The sequence below is a fragment of the Anas platyrhynchos genome, chromosome 16 (genome assembly GCF_047663525.1).
Source record: "Anas platyrhynchos isolate ZD024472 breed Pekin duck chromosome 16, IASCAAS_PekinDuck_T2T, whole genome shotgun sequence".
NCBI lineage: Eukaryota > Metazoa > Chordata > Aves > Anseriformes > Anatidae > Anas > Anas platyrhynchos.
In genome coordinates this window covers 11,015,453-11,031,715 of record NC_092602.1, presented here as the reverse complement: position 1 = coordinate 11,031,715, position 16,263 = coordinate 11,015,453, and the positions used below count along the sequence as shown (strand labels likewise).

The following is a 16,263-nucleotide window of genomic DNA, read 5'->3' as shown; positions in this document are numbered from 1 at the left end:
TCCCCATAAAACTTAAATTCAGTTTCACGTGTCAGTAAGTGTACCCAGTAATGGCCCCAAAGTATTAAAAGACTAGTTTTATTATATGTAGTAGCTCTAAATTTAAGATTTTGCCAGTATGTTTAAGGAACAATCTCTTCTTCCACCTGAATAAATATCACATTTGACTTTATTTTATCAATGTAATGTCAACTGAAGTGTCAAACATGAATCCTAAGTTAAACTGGCGGTGTTCTGCTTCTTTGCACCACAGGCTGGGTCAAGCCATGTTGGTGTAACTTCGCATACTTTTAGTCTGGTACTTCTTTAATTCAGTGTGACAATACAACTAGTGAGTTATTGACAGCAGCTGAAGTGAGACCATTATGAGTGTGATCAATAACACACCTGCATAGAATAGCAACTACTACCAGGGACATATTTTGTATTGATTCAGGAATTTATGCTGCCTTCACTACCCCCAGCCTGCTACTTCCATAATTTATGTAATAAAATCTCTACTTCAGAGAAGCTGTTACTAAGTTAAATACCAAGAAATGATGACATATCAAGATGTAAATTACATATCAAAGATTTCACTACAAGCAGAAATAGCACTTGCTAAATTCCTGTGGGTTCTGATTCAGGACCAAGGCACTTCCCTACTGCAGGCTGAAAGATAATGGAAGTAAAAAACCACGTTTCCTCTCCTGGGGCAGTATTTAGAGGTGTAGGTAAGACGTTGTTTTTAATGTGATGTGGCAGTGGAATCTTATTGAATTGTCTAATCCATAAGTTTGAACTCTTGGTAGAAATCCTTTCTCAGTACAGTAACCTTCACTCCAGTTCCCTCCTTAAACTGGAATGTAATTTTCTCTTAATAATGATACATCTTTTTGTCTTTTGCTAACTGAGAAACATATTTTAAAAGATTGATGCTATCCTCTGATTTTCTTTTCTAAGACTAAAATCAGTGAGATTAAACAGAAGGTAGGAATTTGGGTGTAATTTGAGTAGGAATTTGGGAATTACAATATTCCTTGAAAGTAATACCTGGATTCCTGGACGTACATGTTTATTTTGTTGATCAGATGATTAACCATGAGTCCAAGGGAAAATTACTGTGTATCTATATTGAATAAAATCTCTTGTAGGTTTTAAGCATGATGAGAAAACTTTAACTATGTTTTGCTAATAATCTTGGCATGTGAAGTCTATATAAGTCTTCAAATTCAATTGCTCATGCAGATTGATATGTACTCTAAATCTTCATTCGAATGTCAGACAAAAAAACTTCAATTTACAAGTACTGCACATACTAGCTGTCTAGATGCACTGCCTTCTATTCTCATGGTGTTAACCATCCAAATATATCTACAGTTTGTCAACAGGAGTAATCTCAGTATAATTTACAGAAATATGAATACCTTCAAATTTTCTGTTCTTCAGATTATCAAATAAAATCCTAATTCCTGGTTAACTTCTAGATCTTATTTATTACCCGTCTTTAGTTTCACAGTATTATACCAAAACTGTAGGCTGTAGAATCACTTGAAGTATAAAAGAGCTGGTCTGTGCTTTAAATGTTCAACTCAGTACTAAGGAGCTCAGCACAGGGTTAGTAAAGTGAAATGTGTCCATACTATGCTTGAGCTAAGTTTAACCAAGTTAAAGTTATTACATTCTTTTTATGTAATAGAATATTGTATACTTTGCTTTGTTGCTTGGTGCTGAAAGAAGAGTCCCAAAGTAAGAAAAAAATGAAATCCCGACAGAATGGTTCCCTTGGCAATTTCTGTAGGGTAGTATTCGTGAGTTAACCCTCTAGTTCTTGAGCACGTGTTTTCTGCCTATATTTTGTCCTATACAAAACTGGGGCTATTTTCTTGGAAGAGTATTTGCCATATTAACTTTTTTTAACCAGTTTTTTGTGCTGGCATGTTCATGTAGGTGATAAATGGAATCTTCTGCTTTTACAGACTACTTACTGTGGTGATGGTGGGGTTTCTGAATTCTATCCCATGTTAATCTGTCTGCCCAAGGGAATAACTGCTTCCTTTGATTCATGACACCACAACACATTTTTCACTGTTTTGGAGCAGAGAAACTATGATAGCTGAATTTCAGAAACTGTATTTTTATGGGACTAAAGAACTGATGTTTAACAGAACTTTGTTATATTCCTTAGCTGTCTGGGAAGATCTAACGTTACTTGTCTAACATGGATCCCAATGACAAAATTGTTATGCATTGCTAGCAATTTTGAAATTGAGAGTTAACAAACATTAAATATTATTCAACGTATAAAAGTTAATCTCTTCTCAGTGCTAGGCAAGTAATTGCGTTTAGATGCTCAAGAAATAATGGAAGATTTTGTTTTCCAAGGGATGTTTGAACATATTTATTCTCTTCCGAATGCAAAGTTTTAAATTTCTGAATGGTTACCATTGTGCTCTTTCTGAGACTTACTGAGGAGACAGTGAAAAATTTCTTGAACTGTTGGACCTTCAGCTGACAAGGTGCAGAGATCTGATGAGGTTTGCAGCCTGGCTTGTTTATATTTCATTCGAAGGAAGGTCTGTAGTGAATGAATTCTGAGTAGAAGGACTATATGAGAACCTTTCTGTGATTTATAGATGATACCTTGGCCAAGGAGTTTTCAGTGGTCCCTTTGGAATTTAGGCCCAGATTCTTAAAGGGATTTAGCACCCAGACCCTGTTAAATTCCATTACATTCCTTTATGATACTGTCATTGAAACTAGGGAATTAGGTATTGGGATCTTTCCAAAGGTACAAACTTCTTTGTTTCTTTTAGGCTTATGAGGATGTTTCAGCTTTTGTTTTCAAATAAAGATGGGTTGTTGTGGTAAGTTGTATTGATAGGTATGTTTAAAGAATTGGGTTATTAGAATTATTTAAAAAACACAAAAATCAATTTGAGAAAAATGTCAGATACCTCAGACTACCAGATTATGAAGACCTTTCAGCATAAAACTTGATTTTTACTTTGCTTATTCTAGAGGGCTTTCTATGTCCAAATATATTTGTATACTTCTGTGATATCTCATTAGCTACCGAAATTCCTAAGATTTGGACGAATTCTGGCCATAAAGTGAACACGAGAATCCTATGGCCTTTTTCAGCATGCTTGTATAAAAATCCACTCAGTTTTGAAAGCATTTAGAACATTCCCAAATCTGACTGGAGAAATTCAGAGGTAGTTAAAACTGAAGAGTGTCATAAAAGTTTCCCTTTATGCAATTGTAAACTGTGGAATTAAGTCCGATCTCATTTTAGATTGTATAATTTGGAGAATATTGAACATCCACACTTGCTTCAGGCTGTGTAGCAGGCTATATTGCCCACAGTTAAACAGATGAATGTGCTAGTAAGGATAGACATCCTTCCAAACAGTTCTATCTATATTTAGCAAATTCTTCTCATTTCCCTCTCTGTAGGAGGGTAGCGATGTTGGTAACCTTAACATTGGCTGATAGTACTGTGAATGTTTTTAAGCCCTGTCCTATGGGATGTTTTACTTTCCCATATTATTTTGACCTTGTATTCTCTCCCTTACTTTTGGATTAAATCTTTTTATGTCTTAAGTGAGAAATTTACTTCACATCCTATGTCTGAATATAAAAAAAAGTAAAAGCCATCTCTTTGTGCCACAGAGGAGTAGGAAGAACTTGAAAGTTTCTCAAGATAAATGTTCTGGAATGTATGAAGGATATAACCAACGCAGGGGAGCAGTGCAAAGAAATATCGTTTTTCTGGCAACCAAAGCTATACATTCTGTAACTTCTTATCTCATTTTCTGCATTGATATTTGAAGGACTTAATTCTGTGTTTTCATCAGGAAGTAAGTTGTTTAACACTAATTTACACAGATTGAACTTCAGTTGTTGAACTCACCACATAATTTATTAACATCAAAATAAGATGCAAAAGCTTCTTGTTGAACTGAATCTTACAGAGATATGGCAGAGAGTGGAAAAGCTTTGGAACTAAAGTGTCAGAAAACAAGTTAGAAGTTAAATCATACAGGAAAGACATAATAGATCGTCTGGTCCATCCTCTGCAAGATTTGTCCATATGGCATACAAAGTCTGCTTCAAACTGGAATGTTTTATAGCAATCAAAGGTCTCCTTCAATCACATTTTCCCTTCTGCTAATATTAGAATAAGTTATTTCACTTGTCTCTCTGCTGTTTTCTTTTCCAAGGACCCTAATTCTCAATATTTAAGTGCAATAATGGCAGAGACTACAGATACAGATCCTGGGACATCAGATCACGATGAACTGCATTATACTTGTTCTGGTAATATAGTCCTTACCATAGCATATGTCATGGTTCCTGAGTCAGCTGCACCTCAGAACCTCATAAATCTGAGACAGTAGGCTGAGTTTAGCACTTCCTTCCCTTTCTTACGCTTAAGGAAATTGGTATCTCCTTTTTTTTTCAAGTATGAATTTGTATAGATGCTATAACTTTGATCTGCATTTCTTCAGCCAAGTGCCTGGCTTTAGTGTTTTAGGAGAATAAAGTAATACATAGCAGCTACATCTAAAAGAATGATCTCTGAACTGCAGGTATGTTATAGCATTCATTTGTCATGGTAGAAGCCTGAGCTGTAGAGTTAAGCAAATGATTTTGCTGAAGTTTAGCTTGTGGGCTTCCCTCTGAGCCTCGACAATCCTGCTGCTCTTCTGCCTTTTCAGCACCTTCCATGTAATGTCTGCTTCCCATTACTCATAATTCTGATGGTTAAAAAAATTATCCATACCTCAATTTATTTATTTTATTTAGATAGTTCTTAGTGATTTGGTTTTGTGCTTCAGTGACTCCTCTCCCTGAGAATTGCATGTTAAATGTATTTAGTTAGAACGATTCTGTCTCCTTTCAGCCATCGTTGTGCTGGACTAAAAGTCCAAACTCTTCTTCTCTGCTCATAAAATGGGCAGTTTGTTTTCAGATAGTTGCAGTAGTTCGTATATATGCCTAGTCAGTCTTTCTCTATTATGGATCTTAAGAGTACCATGCTGAAATCCAGTTGTAGTTCTTCTGTTGTTGCATACCCTGGTATTAATAACTTCCTCCTCCTACAGAATACAGTTCACTGTTACATCTTAATATTACATGGTCCTTTTCCACATACAGCTCTTCCAGTTCTTAGGTAGTTGACTATTTTTTTTTCCTTTTGCTGACGAAATCCAAGCTAGGTCTACAGATTTTAAAAGTCTGTAATTTTACTAAAAATGTGTGTGTATTTAAAGGGAAGTCGTTTTGCTTCTCTGATGTAACCTAATACGCTGTGTTTCATTGTTTTTTCTGTCAGACATAATGAAGTAGCTTCTATAAAGAACCAGGTACAAGAGAGAAAGCAATACTTTAGATAGGGAACATCCCAACAGATACTCAAATAGAATAACTAAGCTCAGTATTGTGTGACATCTCTGTTTTACTTTTTACTAGAAAAATCTCCGATATTGACCTCAGTAACACTCACCATTTCAGGGCCATAAAAAAGAGGGAGGGATTTATGTATTAGGGAATGCTAGCATACTAGCCAGGAAATGGAAACAGTGAAAGTGATTTCTCTGTCATGAGAGGGGCATTAGTTGGACTGAGAGAACGAGAACAATTGTCAATAGGCAATCAGTGCATAAATAAAACTATGTATTGGCTTCTTGTTGGTTTTGGCTTTTGTGCTACAGGTTTTATACCTGTAGAATAGTGGGTGACTACCACTGTATTTTAAAAGTGCTGGTTTACTTTATTAAACAAATTGGCTACTGATCCCTGTGGTGAAAGAGCTTACATGTGCCAAATGCAGTTGTGTCGCAACAGCGTAGTTGGGAAAAAGAAGCTGTAGACTGGAAATGTAGTGTGTATGTGATTGTACTGCAAGGTTCCACTGATGATGCAGCAAGCTGGGCCTTTGAGAGAAAGCTAGCTTTTTAGGCATTCAGAGGCCTAAAAAAAAAAAAAAAAAGAAATCTGTTGTTTGTCATGGTACCACAGAAGAGGGGAAAGACTAATGAGAATTGCAGAATAAATACAAACTATTTCCTGTGAAAAGGGGTTGAAGTCTAGGGGAAAGCTGCTGCTTGCACAGAGGAGAGATTTTGTTAGTTTTTGTTTTTTCTTTGTTTAGAAGCGGTAAACCAACATTTTATATTGGTGTTGTATGAGCATCAATACATTAATACAGGTATCTGTTAAAGACCAGAGTTATTGTTTCAGAAGTAGACAAAGCTTGAGCTGTAATCTGTAGGAAAAGTCCTGATCTTCCAGGGGTTTCTGACTTCAGTTAAATTTATGAGTATGAATGATTTAGAGATTTCAGCAGCTTTACTGTCTGTATAGTAGCTCAGTTAATAAAATAAGTATTTCACATACTGTCCGATTGAAATCAGAGCTTTCTGCTATCTGTAGATTTATTAAATATATCTGTATGTATATGTGAGACTGCTATACAGAGAGCATACTTTTATTTACCATTTTGAGATTGATGTGAATGGAATCAATATCCATTGCTTTGATTTTCATTACTGAGGGCATCTGAAACATTGACCAACCATATCTTACTTGTGTCAGATGGATCACAGAGCCCTAATATACACACCATTTGACCTACTAGGACATCTTTCAAAGAACTGTAAGGCTTAGACTGTCACTTTTTTTTTTTTTTTTCTGACTCAAAGAAATGCAATCTAATTAGGAGGATCCTACAATATAGATACAAATTGTAGGTGCACACAGTGTGTGGGGAGCCCAGAATGAAAATGTGTTTTTTTTTTTGTTTGTTTGTTTTAAAGACCCTTAAGTAGGATTCCTTATTTTAAAGTACAAGATTGATTATTTAGTGACTCTAGGAGCTGCACAGATATAAAATATTTACAGCAAGTTGGCGAATTCTAATGGGGAAAAGAAATCTCTCAAGGCATTTTCTTCTAATGAATATAAAATAAGGAAGGAATTATGTACAAATGTAACAATTACAGAGTTTTAGTATTTGTGTTTATCTACCAGATACTTATTTCTCTCCTCTTCACTCAGGTGTAGTTTGACTGAATGCACCTAAATTACAGTGTTTTAAGAGGAGGAGACTCATGAACAGAATTGACTCTTCCTTGGGAAATGTTTGACATGTCACTACCTGTTAGCGTTGTCCTTCTTACAGTAAATGTCACTTGAGACTTTCTAATAAAAAGAAAAAACAAAAACAAAAACAACCCCCCCATACCACCCAATTCGTGCATTCTTCTAATTTCACATGAAATCAAATGACTGATTTCTGATAAAAATTTCAAGATCTTTAAGGTGATACAGGTTTCTCCCAGTTCCACCTCAGAATTATTACTTGCTTGTATTTTTGGAGGCAAGGCATGTAAATTGTAGACTCTTCATTACAAATTAAGTATTTAAAATGTCTTTGACATTATGAGATGGAAAGAAACATACCAGATGTACAACCAGGTGATAAAATCCAACTGGTTCAAAGCAGGTGTAATATCTAGGAGAGAAAAAATGTTTTCCTGTTTTGTGTGTACTTGTCTGACTAGGGAATTTAGAGCAGTCATTGGAAGATGAAGGAATCCAGCTCTCTCTGCATTATTGGACCCAGAGGCCATACTGTGTCATTACTAATGCATGCAGGCATGTTCAATAAAATTCATGGTTATACATCCCATTGTCATTTTCAGAGCTCATTGATTTAAGTAGCTCCCACCAATACAGAATACTGCAACAGGCAGCACAGCCTAATATGCTGGTAGGTACCAAGTGGAGAGTCTTATTTCAATCAAGAAGTGAGAAGAAAAAGAAATTACTTTAAGGATGAATCGAACATCACAAGTTGCCCACAGCAGTCGTGGAGATTACATCCTTCGAGATTTTCAAAACCTGACTGGAAAAGATTGTAACTTGCTTAGAATGACTCAGCTTTTAGGAGGGGGATTGGACTAGATGATCTCCAGAGATACCTTCCAAACTTAACCATTCTGTGTGTCTGTCAAAAGAAGATATTTAATAATTGAATATCCTTCAAATTATTTCTCCTCTACAAGAGGAAACAAAGTTGCAAAGATCCTGTTGCTGCAAGAGGCAGGAAGTCCAGGAAGCAGGTTCAGGGGTGCAAGACAATCTCCCTTTATATTTCTCACCAGTGGGTGTAACCCATTGCTTAGTCTCTGAGCATGGGCAAGGGATGTGAAGGTAGAGCTGGATGAACAGAGCTGTGTGGCGAAGCTGGGGTATGGCTGCAGTTCTGTTAGCATCTGCATTTATGAAACTCCAGTTATGGTCCAAAGCAGCTGTCTCCCATGGTTTAAAAATGTAGCAAAGTTCTCTCCCAGGTAAGGTGAAGTGGCATCATCCATTCAAGTGCAGAGACTGAGTCTGGCAGACCAGACTAAATATAATTAACTTTAAAAAACAAAAACAAAAAACAAACGTGGTTGTATCCACTGAAAATAAACCTTAAGCTCAAACTTTTAGTGAGATAAACAGTTTTAAAAGGTTTATTTAAATGTAGAGGCTTCCACTGTCACTTTATACAGGTAGATTCAAAGCATATTGAATATAATCTTGTAATGAGCTTTGGCTTTACAAGGAGATGCATGTTTCTTCCACACTTTTCTTTGTTTCTATTTGGTATTTTCTACTTGGTGAGTAATATTTGCAATTACTTTTCTACAATACCATGTTAGTAACAGCAGCAGGAAGCCATAGTTAGCTCAGCTGGAACATTTTGGTCTCCAGAGCTCTTGTTATTGCATTCAGAGTAAGAAATAACTGCCTGCTTATCTCTGCGGTATTTTGATTCCATTCTTCCTCTCATCCCCTTTTCTTGTTCAGCGTTACTTTATTGGTTAGACTCAGGACAGATGCTAGGAATAGTAAATTCAAGTTGATTGTAACAGATATTGTCTGACATTGGCATGTCTGTAACTAGGAAGATGAAAACAATGGGAAGTAAATATTTTGGACAAGCTGAAAGAATTTGCTAAAATAATTCATAATCGTCTTGTCTGTTAGACTGTATAAACAAAACAAATTATTTCCTTTCATTTATGCACATTTTTGAAGAGCTTTGGAATTGCTGTGATGGTGTATTGAGCAGTGAGCACTGAGCAGAAATACTGCTTCTTGTTGACGTTTTTAGTGTTACCATCTCTTAACTTCTGGCAGTGCAATCTTCCTGTAGAGAATACGGGACTGCGGCACACTCCTGGGACTTGAGGGCTCTGCTTGGATTTCACCTTTACAACTGGTCTGCATTAAAGCACCTTGAGGACATGCTTGTAAATATGAAAATAAAGGTGCTTAGCTTCTGTTTAAAATCCTCTACCTGTGGGACTAGGTTACGTAATGAGCATGTTTTACTCATCTCATGGGGACAATGCCTGAGCCGTTAAATCTGTGGCAGCAAAATGAAACAATTTTGGAACCAAGTCATCATTTTCAGCATAAATAGAAGGTCATGCCCTTGTCAGCCAGCATTGGTTCAGCATAAGGTTCCAGTCAGAATTGTCTGCATGATGCCTAGAGCTGTTCTTTAAGAGACCTTCACCCTTTGTTTGGAATTGCTGATACGGTGGGTCTTTTGAATATTTATAAGAGGCTTTCTGAGGTAGTCCTTACTGCAGTCAGAGTGCACACTCATTGGTTCTTGGTAACTGATCTGGCAAAAGAAAGTTTCAGTAAGCTCTCGATAGGCCACCAAATCAAGCGTTGTTTTTCCATGATTTTTTTCCCCTCCTTAGTGTTGAATGTTAAACCATGGTACTTATTTGGCAAATTCAGAACACAATTCCACACTTATCTGCTTTTGTAGTTTCAGTGCTGGCTTGATTCCTGGTAAGTTCAGACATTTGGGACCTGGAGTTTGGCAGACTAAACTTTTATAATAAGGGTATAAGTGAAGGCTGGAAGGCATGTTCTCTTGCGTTGCATTCACTTGCTTGACTTGCCTCGTGTTTTGCTCAGCTCCATTGCACAAAGGTGTTCAAAATCACATTACATCCACACCCCTTGCCATTTTAAGAGTATTTGGTTCCAAAAGGTTAGGAGTTCGTTTCAACAGCAGGTGACTGTCCTTGTGAAGAATTGCACTAGTCTGTTCTTTTTACAGTGTGCATGTCATACACTTGAATTTCTCTTCCCAGGAGTTGAATGCTCAACAGTGGTTACTTTTTAATCAGGTGAAAATTACCAGTATGTGGAATATACTTTTTGAGCTATGTTACTCAAGAGAAAAAGTAGTAGGTTATATAATTATAACTTCTTCCTGAAATCTTAGGTGCTACAGGCGTTTGTAGGTTGCAGAGCACCCAGATTTGAAACGCAAGTGACATCTTGATTTTTATGGTAAAAACATTAATTAAAATGGCTTGCCATTCAGCTTTTGTTTTTCTTCATCTGTGAGATTCTTAATGGTGATTTTTTTTAAAAGGCCATAATTTTTCACTTTTTAACAGTAGGAGCTTTTAAATGGGTCATACAGGACTGTCATACTTAATTTTAGAAGGGCAAATTTACTATCTGTTGCAATGTTTTAAAATTTAACCAGGTAATTCTTGGCTTTCTTGTGTGTTTGTTTTAAACTATTACGTTACCCCACTAATACCTGTTTAATATTGTTTCTGTTTTTATATCTTGTTGGTTAAGACAAAAGAAAATGCATATATAGGACAAAAATAGCAAAATTTTGCTTTTGACATCCAGATTGAATGGGTCAGCAGGGGAAGTTTGAATTGCTAATGAAAGTGAAACTTTGGGGGAAAATTCTTGCCTGAGGTTGGATTTGTACTGGTTCTACACATTTCTTCGAACTCTGCCATCTCTCTCAGTGCTGCTTCTGGAACAACATGACCCCTTTAATGAAATTTTATTTTGTGACAAACTGAATTTCTGTGTATGTGCTCTACTTGGTAGTATGTTTCTTGTTTGCAATGGAGTTTCTCCTTTGTTCTGCAGTACTTAAAAGCATTTTACTGATCAGAGCTGAGGATAAGTAAAGCATCCTGTTTACTAATTAGATAAATTTTCATCAAGTGTTGTCCTAAAGGCACTGTAATTGTTGTATTAAGAGAAAGTGTTGCCTTGAAACTTGTAAGTTATGAAATGATGTATAAAATTTACATCGGAAGGTGCAGGAACACATGGAGACTACCTGGGCTTTGTAAGGCAGTCAAATGCCGACTTCTTTACACAAATGAGGGGAGAATAAAGTCTTTCTTCGTAACCACAGTCTGCAGATAGCTTGGTTGGTGCTTTCTAGGTCTCTTAAAGGAATTAATAAGCTTCTGTGTTATAAAAAGCTATTTTTGCAGTTGAATGCTCCTACCTCGTGTATGGGCCTAAGTGTTAAGTTCTTTGTTGCTGCTGTTAGTGGGTCCAGCTTAGGCCTTGGATGTGAGCAGTCTTCACTGAGGGCTGGGGGAAGAAAAGGAGTAGCTATTTGTGGTATTGATGTCCAGTCACTGCTGTTAAGGGATACTCTTTATGTCAATATGACAGTCCTACAAATCCTGTCTAGCCAACAGTAGAAAGACCTGGTGGTGCTTTGGCACTGTAGTGACACAGCTATTCTTGGCTATATATATGTGTATATATTGCATGTAGATGTAGATGTGCAAGAGCATAACGTGCTTTTACACACACACACACACACACACACACATTTGTCTATTTGCATCTTGCCCAATATGGAATTCTGTGGTACTGCCATGCAGGCATTTTTTATTTTTATTTTTATTTTTTAATTAATGTCTTTTTTTACAAAACAGTTTTATTTTTATGCATTACATTATTTTGTGGCTGATAAATGGCTCATCTAATATTCTACAAACAAATGGATTCTGGCTATTAAGACTCAATGTTTTGGTTTTCATTTTTCCTGTAATGTAAGTGTTATATTGAAATAAAGTATATTATCTGGAATAATTTTTTTTTGTAAGCAAAGAGGTAGGGTATACCATCTCAGCTATTTTGCTTCTTGTTATCATAGTCTTGAATGATGCTGTGAGCCAGAGATTTCAGCAGAAACTTGTCCACATAGTAGAGCATTTGAACCAGATAAGAAATTTCTGCCATGAATTTAGCCTTTAAGAAGCTGCACCTTTTGAGGTTTATCAAAGTCTTGCCTTAGATGTTTTGAAATAGGGATAGCAGTGCAGTTTTGGCAAGTGTTTGGGTTACAGAGCTGCTTAGAGAGAGATCCCCTTGTGCAGGTCAACGAGCTAATAGTCACTTAGTTAAAGAATTTCTGTCCAGAATGTGATCCGTCTCTTATGTTTTTCAGGGATATCCATAACTTTGAGTTCTGCTTTATGAAGGAGGGAAGGGGCCTAACAACTCTTCTGAAAGGGTGGTAAGAGTCAAAGTTTCATTACATAAACGTTTTATTATCTACACTTATTTATGGCTAAAAAATCGAGACGATGGCTACTAAAGTGGCTACTAAATTAATCCTTCTTGCTCTTTACTGTTCCAGATAGTCTCACAATTGTCATTCTTCAGCCAACAATAAAGTGATGAAAGACTCATTCATTTTTTAGTAATAGTCTTTAGTGGCCTTCTCAAACAGTAGTGCTTTTGAACTGAACATGGCTAAGATATGCAAGAGTTTGAATTAGGTCTGCTTGGAATAGCAAACTGCTATACAAAAACAATTGTCTGTATAATAAAAATGCAGAACAGTTAACTGTATGTAAAGTAACTGTAATAAAGCCTCCAAAATGTTATGAACGGACCTTTTCAAAATATTCTCTTCTACTGCTGTCCCACTTTTTAGACGAGATAAACTGGCTTCCAACCTTTTAACTGCTGCTTTTCAGCCACTCTCAGCTTTGTATCCAGTTGTACCATCAGACTTCATCTGAGGTTGTTCTCTGGACTATCTACATAGTAGGACTTATGCTACTTATTTTTACTTGGAATATAAAGGTTTCTGGCATCTGGAGTCAAAGAATCTACAGCTTACTAGAGCTCTGAAGGAGTATGATTCACCTTGGAATTTGTGGCACATGAATTTAATACAGGTACAAATTCAGTGGCTGTCCACTTGTGCAATGGGATGGATGGCTTTCTGCAGCACTTGACCCTTCTGCTGCCCTGCTTGTTTTAAGTCAAGGGCCATTGACATAACAGTACAGTCAAAGATCAAGTAATTTATTAATTTATATGACTTCTGATGACTTGGGAAGCTGCTCCTGAGATAACTAAAAAGTAAGTTTTCTTACAGAAGGAAAAACCATCGGGGTAAAGGAACATAATTAGAAAAAATAAATCTTCAAATTTACTAAAAGCACAAGACAGATGTACTTGCTAAATTAATAAAATTGAATAATTCAAGTTTTTTGAAGCCTTAATTATGTAACCTAATTTATTGTAATATTCTCTTTCTGTCTTTGTTTTAAGGGAAGTAGAATTTTTGTTGAAAGATGGGAATAGAGTTAGCACAGTACAAGAGATACTGAAAGTTGCTGGTTCCTAGTTTTCCAAACAGTAAAAAGGTAGAAGGAAAAGGTAGGAGACTTCTTAGGAGGTTTTCTACTCTAACAGTCATTCTGAGGTGAAATTTGAAGTATTTTGAAAAAGGAAATTAAGTGCAGGGATGAAAGGGAATAACATAATAGGAACTGTAACTATAGAGCTTTTCTCCTACCAAACAGTCCTGCTGTTTGTTCAAAATTAGAAAAAAGTAGCAGGCTTTATCCACTGACAAACAAATTAGATGATTTGTGTGGATTCATGAGCAACCCATTATTATTTTGTAGCATATTTGTGAGCTATGGAATACCTAACTTTGAAAATGTTCCTGTTCTTTCTACACTGAAGAAACAGTAATAATTGTGCTAGCATTAGCAAATACACTTTTTATAGAGTTCGTGACTAAGACTGATTTGCTTGTGTCAAAAGTGAGGTGTGCTCTGTACTCATTTTAAAGAAAACGTCACCCTTAATCAGAAGTGCCATATGTTTTCAGAATGACGGTGCTTTCAATTTATTGCTCATCAGCCCTGGAGAATGCTGGTTAGTTCCTTTACAAGTGCGACTCACAGGCTCAGACTGCTCACTTATATTTTAGGCTTATTTTGAGTAGTTATTGGTCCAGGGTTCATAATAATAAAATAGAATTGCATTTTTCTCAAACCATGGACATCTTGGTGGAAAATCTGAAAAGCTGGAGCCATTTGGAACTGTTCTTACTCCCACTGAGGTCAGCAATAGAATGTCTGTGGCTTTCAGTGGGAGTAATGTTATACCATCTAAATGTGAAGACCTCCCCTTTTCTCTAAAATGGATTATAACAGTCTGTTACAATACTACATGAAATCTAAGTAACTATTACACTGTTTGTTTATGAAAGGAGTGTTATTAGCAGAAAAAAAAAAGCCTAAAAAGGGAATGACATGTAAAACAATAATAACTGCATTTTCATCAATGAATACTATAAAGATATTTCAAGTACTGCAGTTGTGTGATTGAAATGGGCAGTTGTGATTGTAATGTGCCAAATGGAATTGACTTCCAGATTGCCAGACTTTCCAGGCCGTCCAGAGCATGTGCTTTTTTTCTATTATAAACATTTGGGTCCTTATGATCCAGTTTGGTGGTGGTGGTTGTTTTATCTCTAACTCACTGCTTGCAGATTAATGTCTTGTTTATTTTGTGTTTATTATAATCTTTCCTGGGATAACCACAAAGTATGAATTAATCTTGTTTAATTGATGGATTGCTGTAGATTAATGTTTAATGTGCTTGATATTTCTTTCTTAGCTAACAAGTTAATTTTTTGAAAATTGTATGTAGTTAAGTTCATTATAAAATGGCGTTGGGTGTGTCAGAATGTTTGCCACATAAGGGAAGTGCAAGATAACAACCTCAAGATAGCGTTTTGACTTATAAACATTGCAGTATAAACAAGTATTCACTAAGTAATTTTAGAAAGGAATTTCCCCTTCACGTAGTATATATGTAGACGTTAATTAGTGATTTCCATATGTAGCTGTTGGAAATTGTTTTTATCTGGTTTATCTGATACCACGTTTATTTATCTTGAATTAGAACTTTTACCATTGTCTCTGTATGACGTGACTTATGAATCAAGTCTGATTTACTCTGGGTTGTATGCTTGAGAATTTAACTCTTAAGTGATTATCTTGCTAATGATCATCCAAGCCTTCTAGATTTGTGAATGAGTCCTGATTTTGCCTTCATTATTATCCATGATTCTAGTGCTTTTGGTGTTTTTGAATGGATTTACATGTAAGAAGGACAGTTCAATTCTTATCTACAACATACACAGATTTAATTTCATGTACTTGCAATAGTCTAATTTTGAATCACTTTATAGTTCCTAATTATGGTTACTTGTTTGAAAATGTGAAAAATTTGCCTTCATGCTGCTTACGGCATGGCAGAGTTTAATAATGATCATGGGGTCCAGACAGCTTTAGAGCTGAAGTCCTGTTAGCCTGTATGAGGCCTGGATTTTGAGCTGATGTATCTACGTAGAGAGGATGCTTCAGTATCCAAGTATGCCATTCCTAAACCCTAGGTGTGGTGCAGCACTTAATGCAGGGAGCTGCCATGGCTGGGACCCACTGAGACAGAGGATGTCTTGCAAAAGTACTTGTCTTTGTGAAATAGAGTTTCATTGAATTGTCTGGGTAAGGTTGCCCTTAAGAGTGGATTTCATGTGCTGAGGTCTGTACGATACTTCATAATGTGCCCTCTTACTTTAGACTTCATGGCTCAGAGAAAACTTGCATCATCTAAAATGCATTTGTATTCAAAATTTGTATGCTTCTCTGGACCCAGAGACTAATAACCTGTAGTCACTATATGCATATGGAAACATACTAATGTGCATCTGCCAAAAAGTCCTACATCTGTGCACACATCATTATCGAAAACAAACATGTAACTTCTGATCCTTAAGATAAGTATGAGTGCTTCCATTTTGGTTAAACAGAGTTTAACTCCTCTGTGATACCTTTTCCAGGCATATTGCCTGAAGCCACAGTGGATTTCCCCATATGGATCCAGTTGGGAGATTAAAAGTTCAGGATTTAATCTTTGCTTCCATAGCAAGAGTCATGGAAGGCCTTCTTAGTATTCACTCAGTGCTGTTGGAAACATCTCTGGTAATACTGTAGTAATATTGGCATGCTCTATTAAAACTACAGTGAATAAAACTTTAAGACCCAATCTCTTGATTTACATTTCTTACAGCAACGTCTAATAGAATCAGTAAGGCATAGATGT

General features: G+C 36.2%; 1 protein-coding gene across 33 annotated transcripts in view; it reads left to right on the top strand.

The window, feature by feature from the left end:
* The window catches only part of ARVCF (ARVCF delta catenin family member), a 277,795-nt gene that overhangs the window by 8,113 nt on the left and 253,419 nt on the right, over positions 1-16,263 (top strand). For 21 of the 33 annotated variants that reach the window (XM_072024632.1, XM_038187325.2, XM_072024612.1 and 18 more), the window contains one exon: positions 12,293-12,361. The exons of 9 other annotated variants lie outside the window; for them this stretch is intronic. Coding sequence is in view for 1 of the 24 variants with exons in the window: in XM_038187337.2 (XP_038043265.1) it covers positions 13,017-13,031 (15 nt within the window). In the remaining 23 variants the exon portion in view is untranslated. Of the gene's footprint in view, positions 1-12,292; positions 12,362-13,001; positions 13,032-16,263 lie in introns of those variants that run through there. 3 more of the 33 variants (XM_038187340.2, XM_072024621.1, XM_038187337.2) reach the window with 2 other exon arrangements.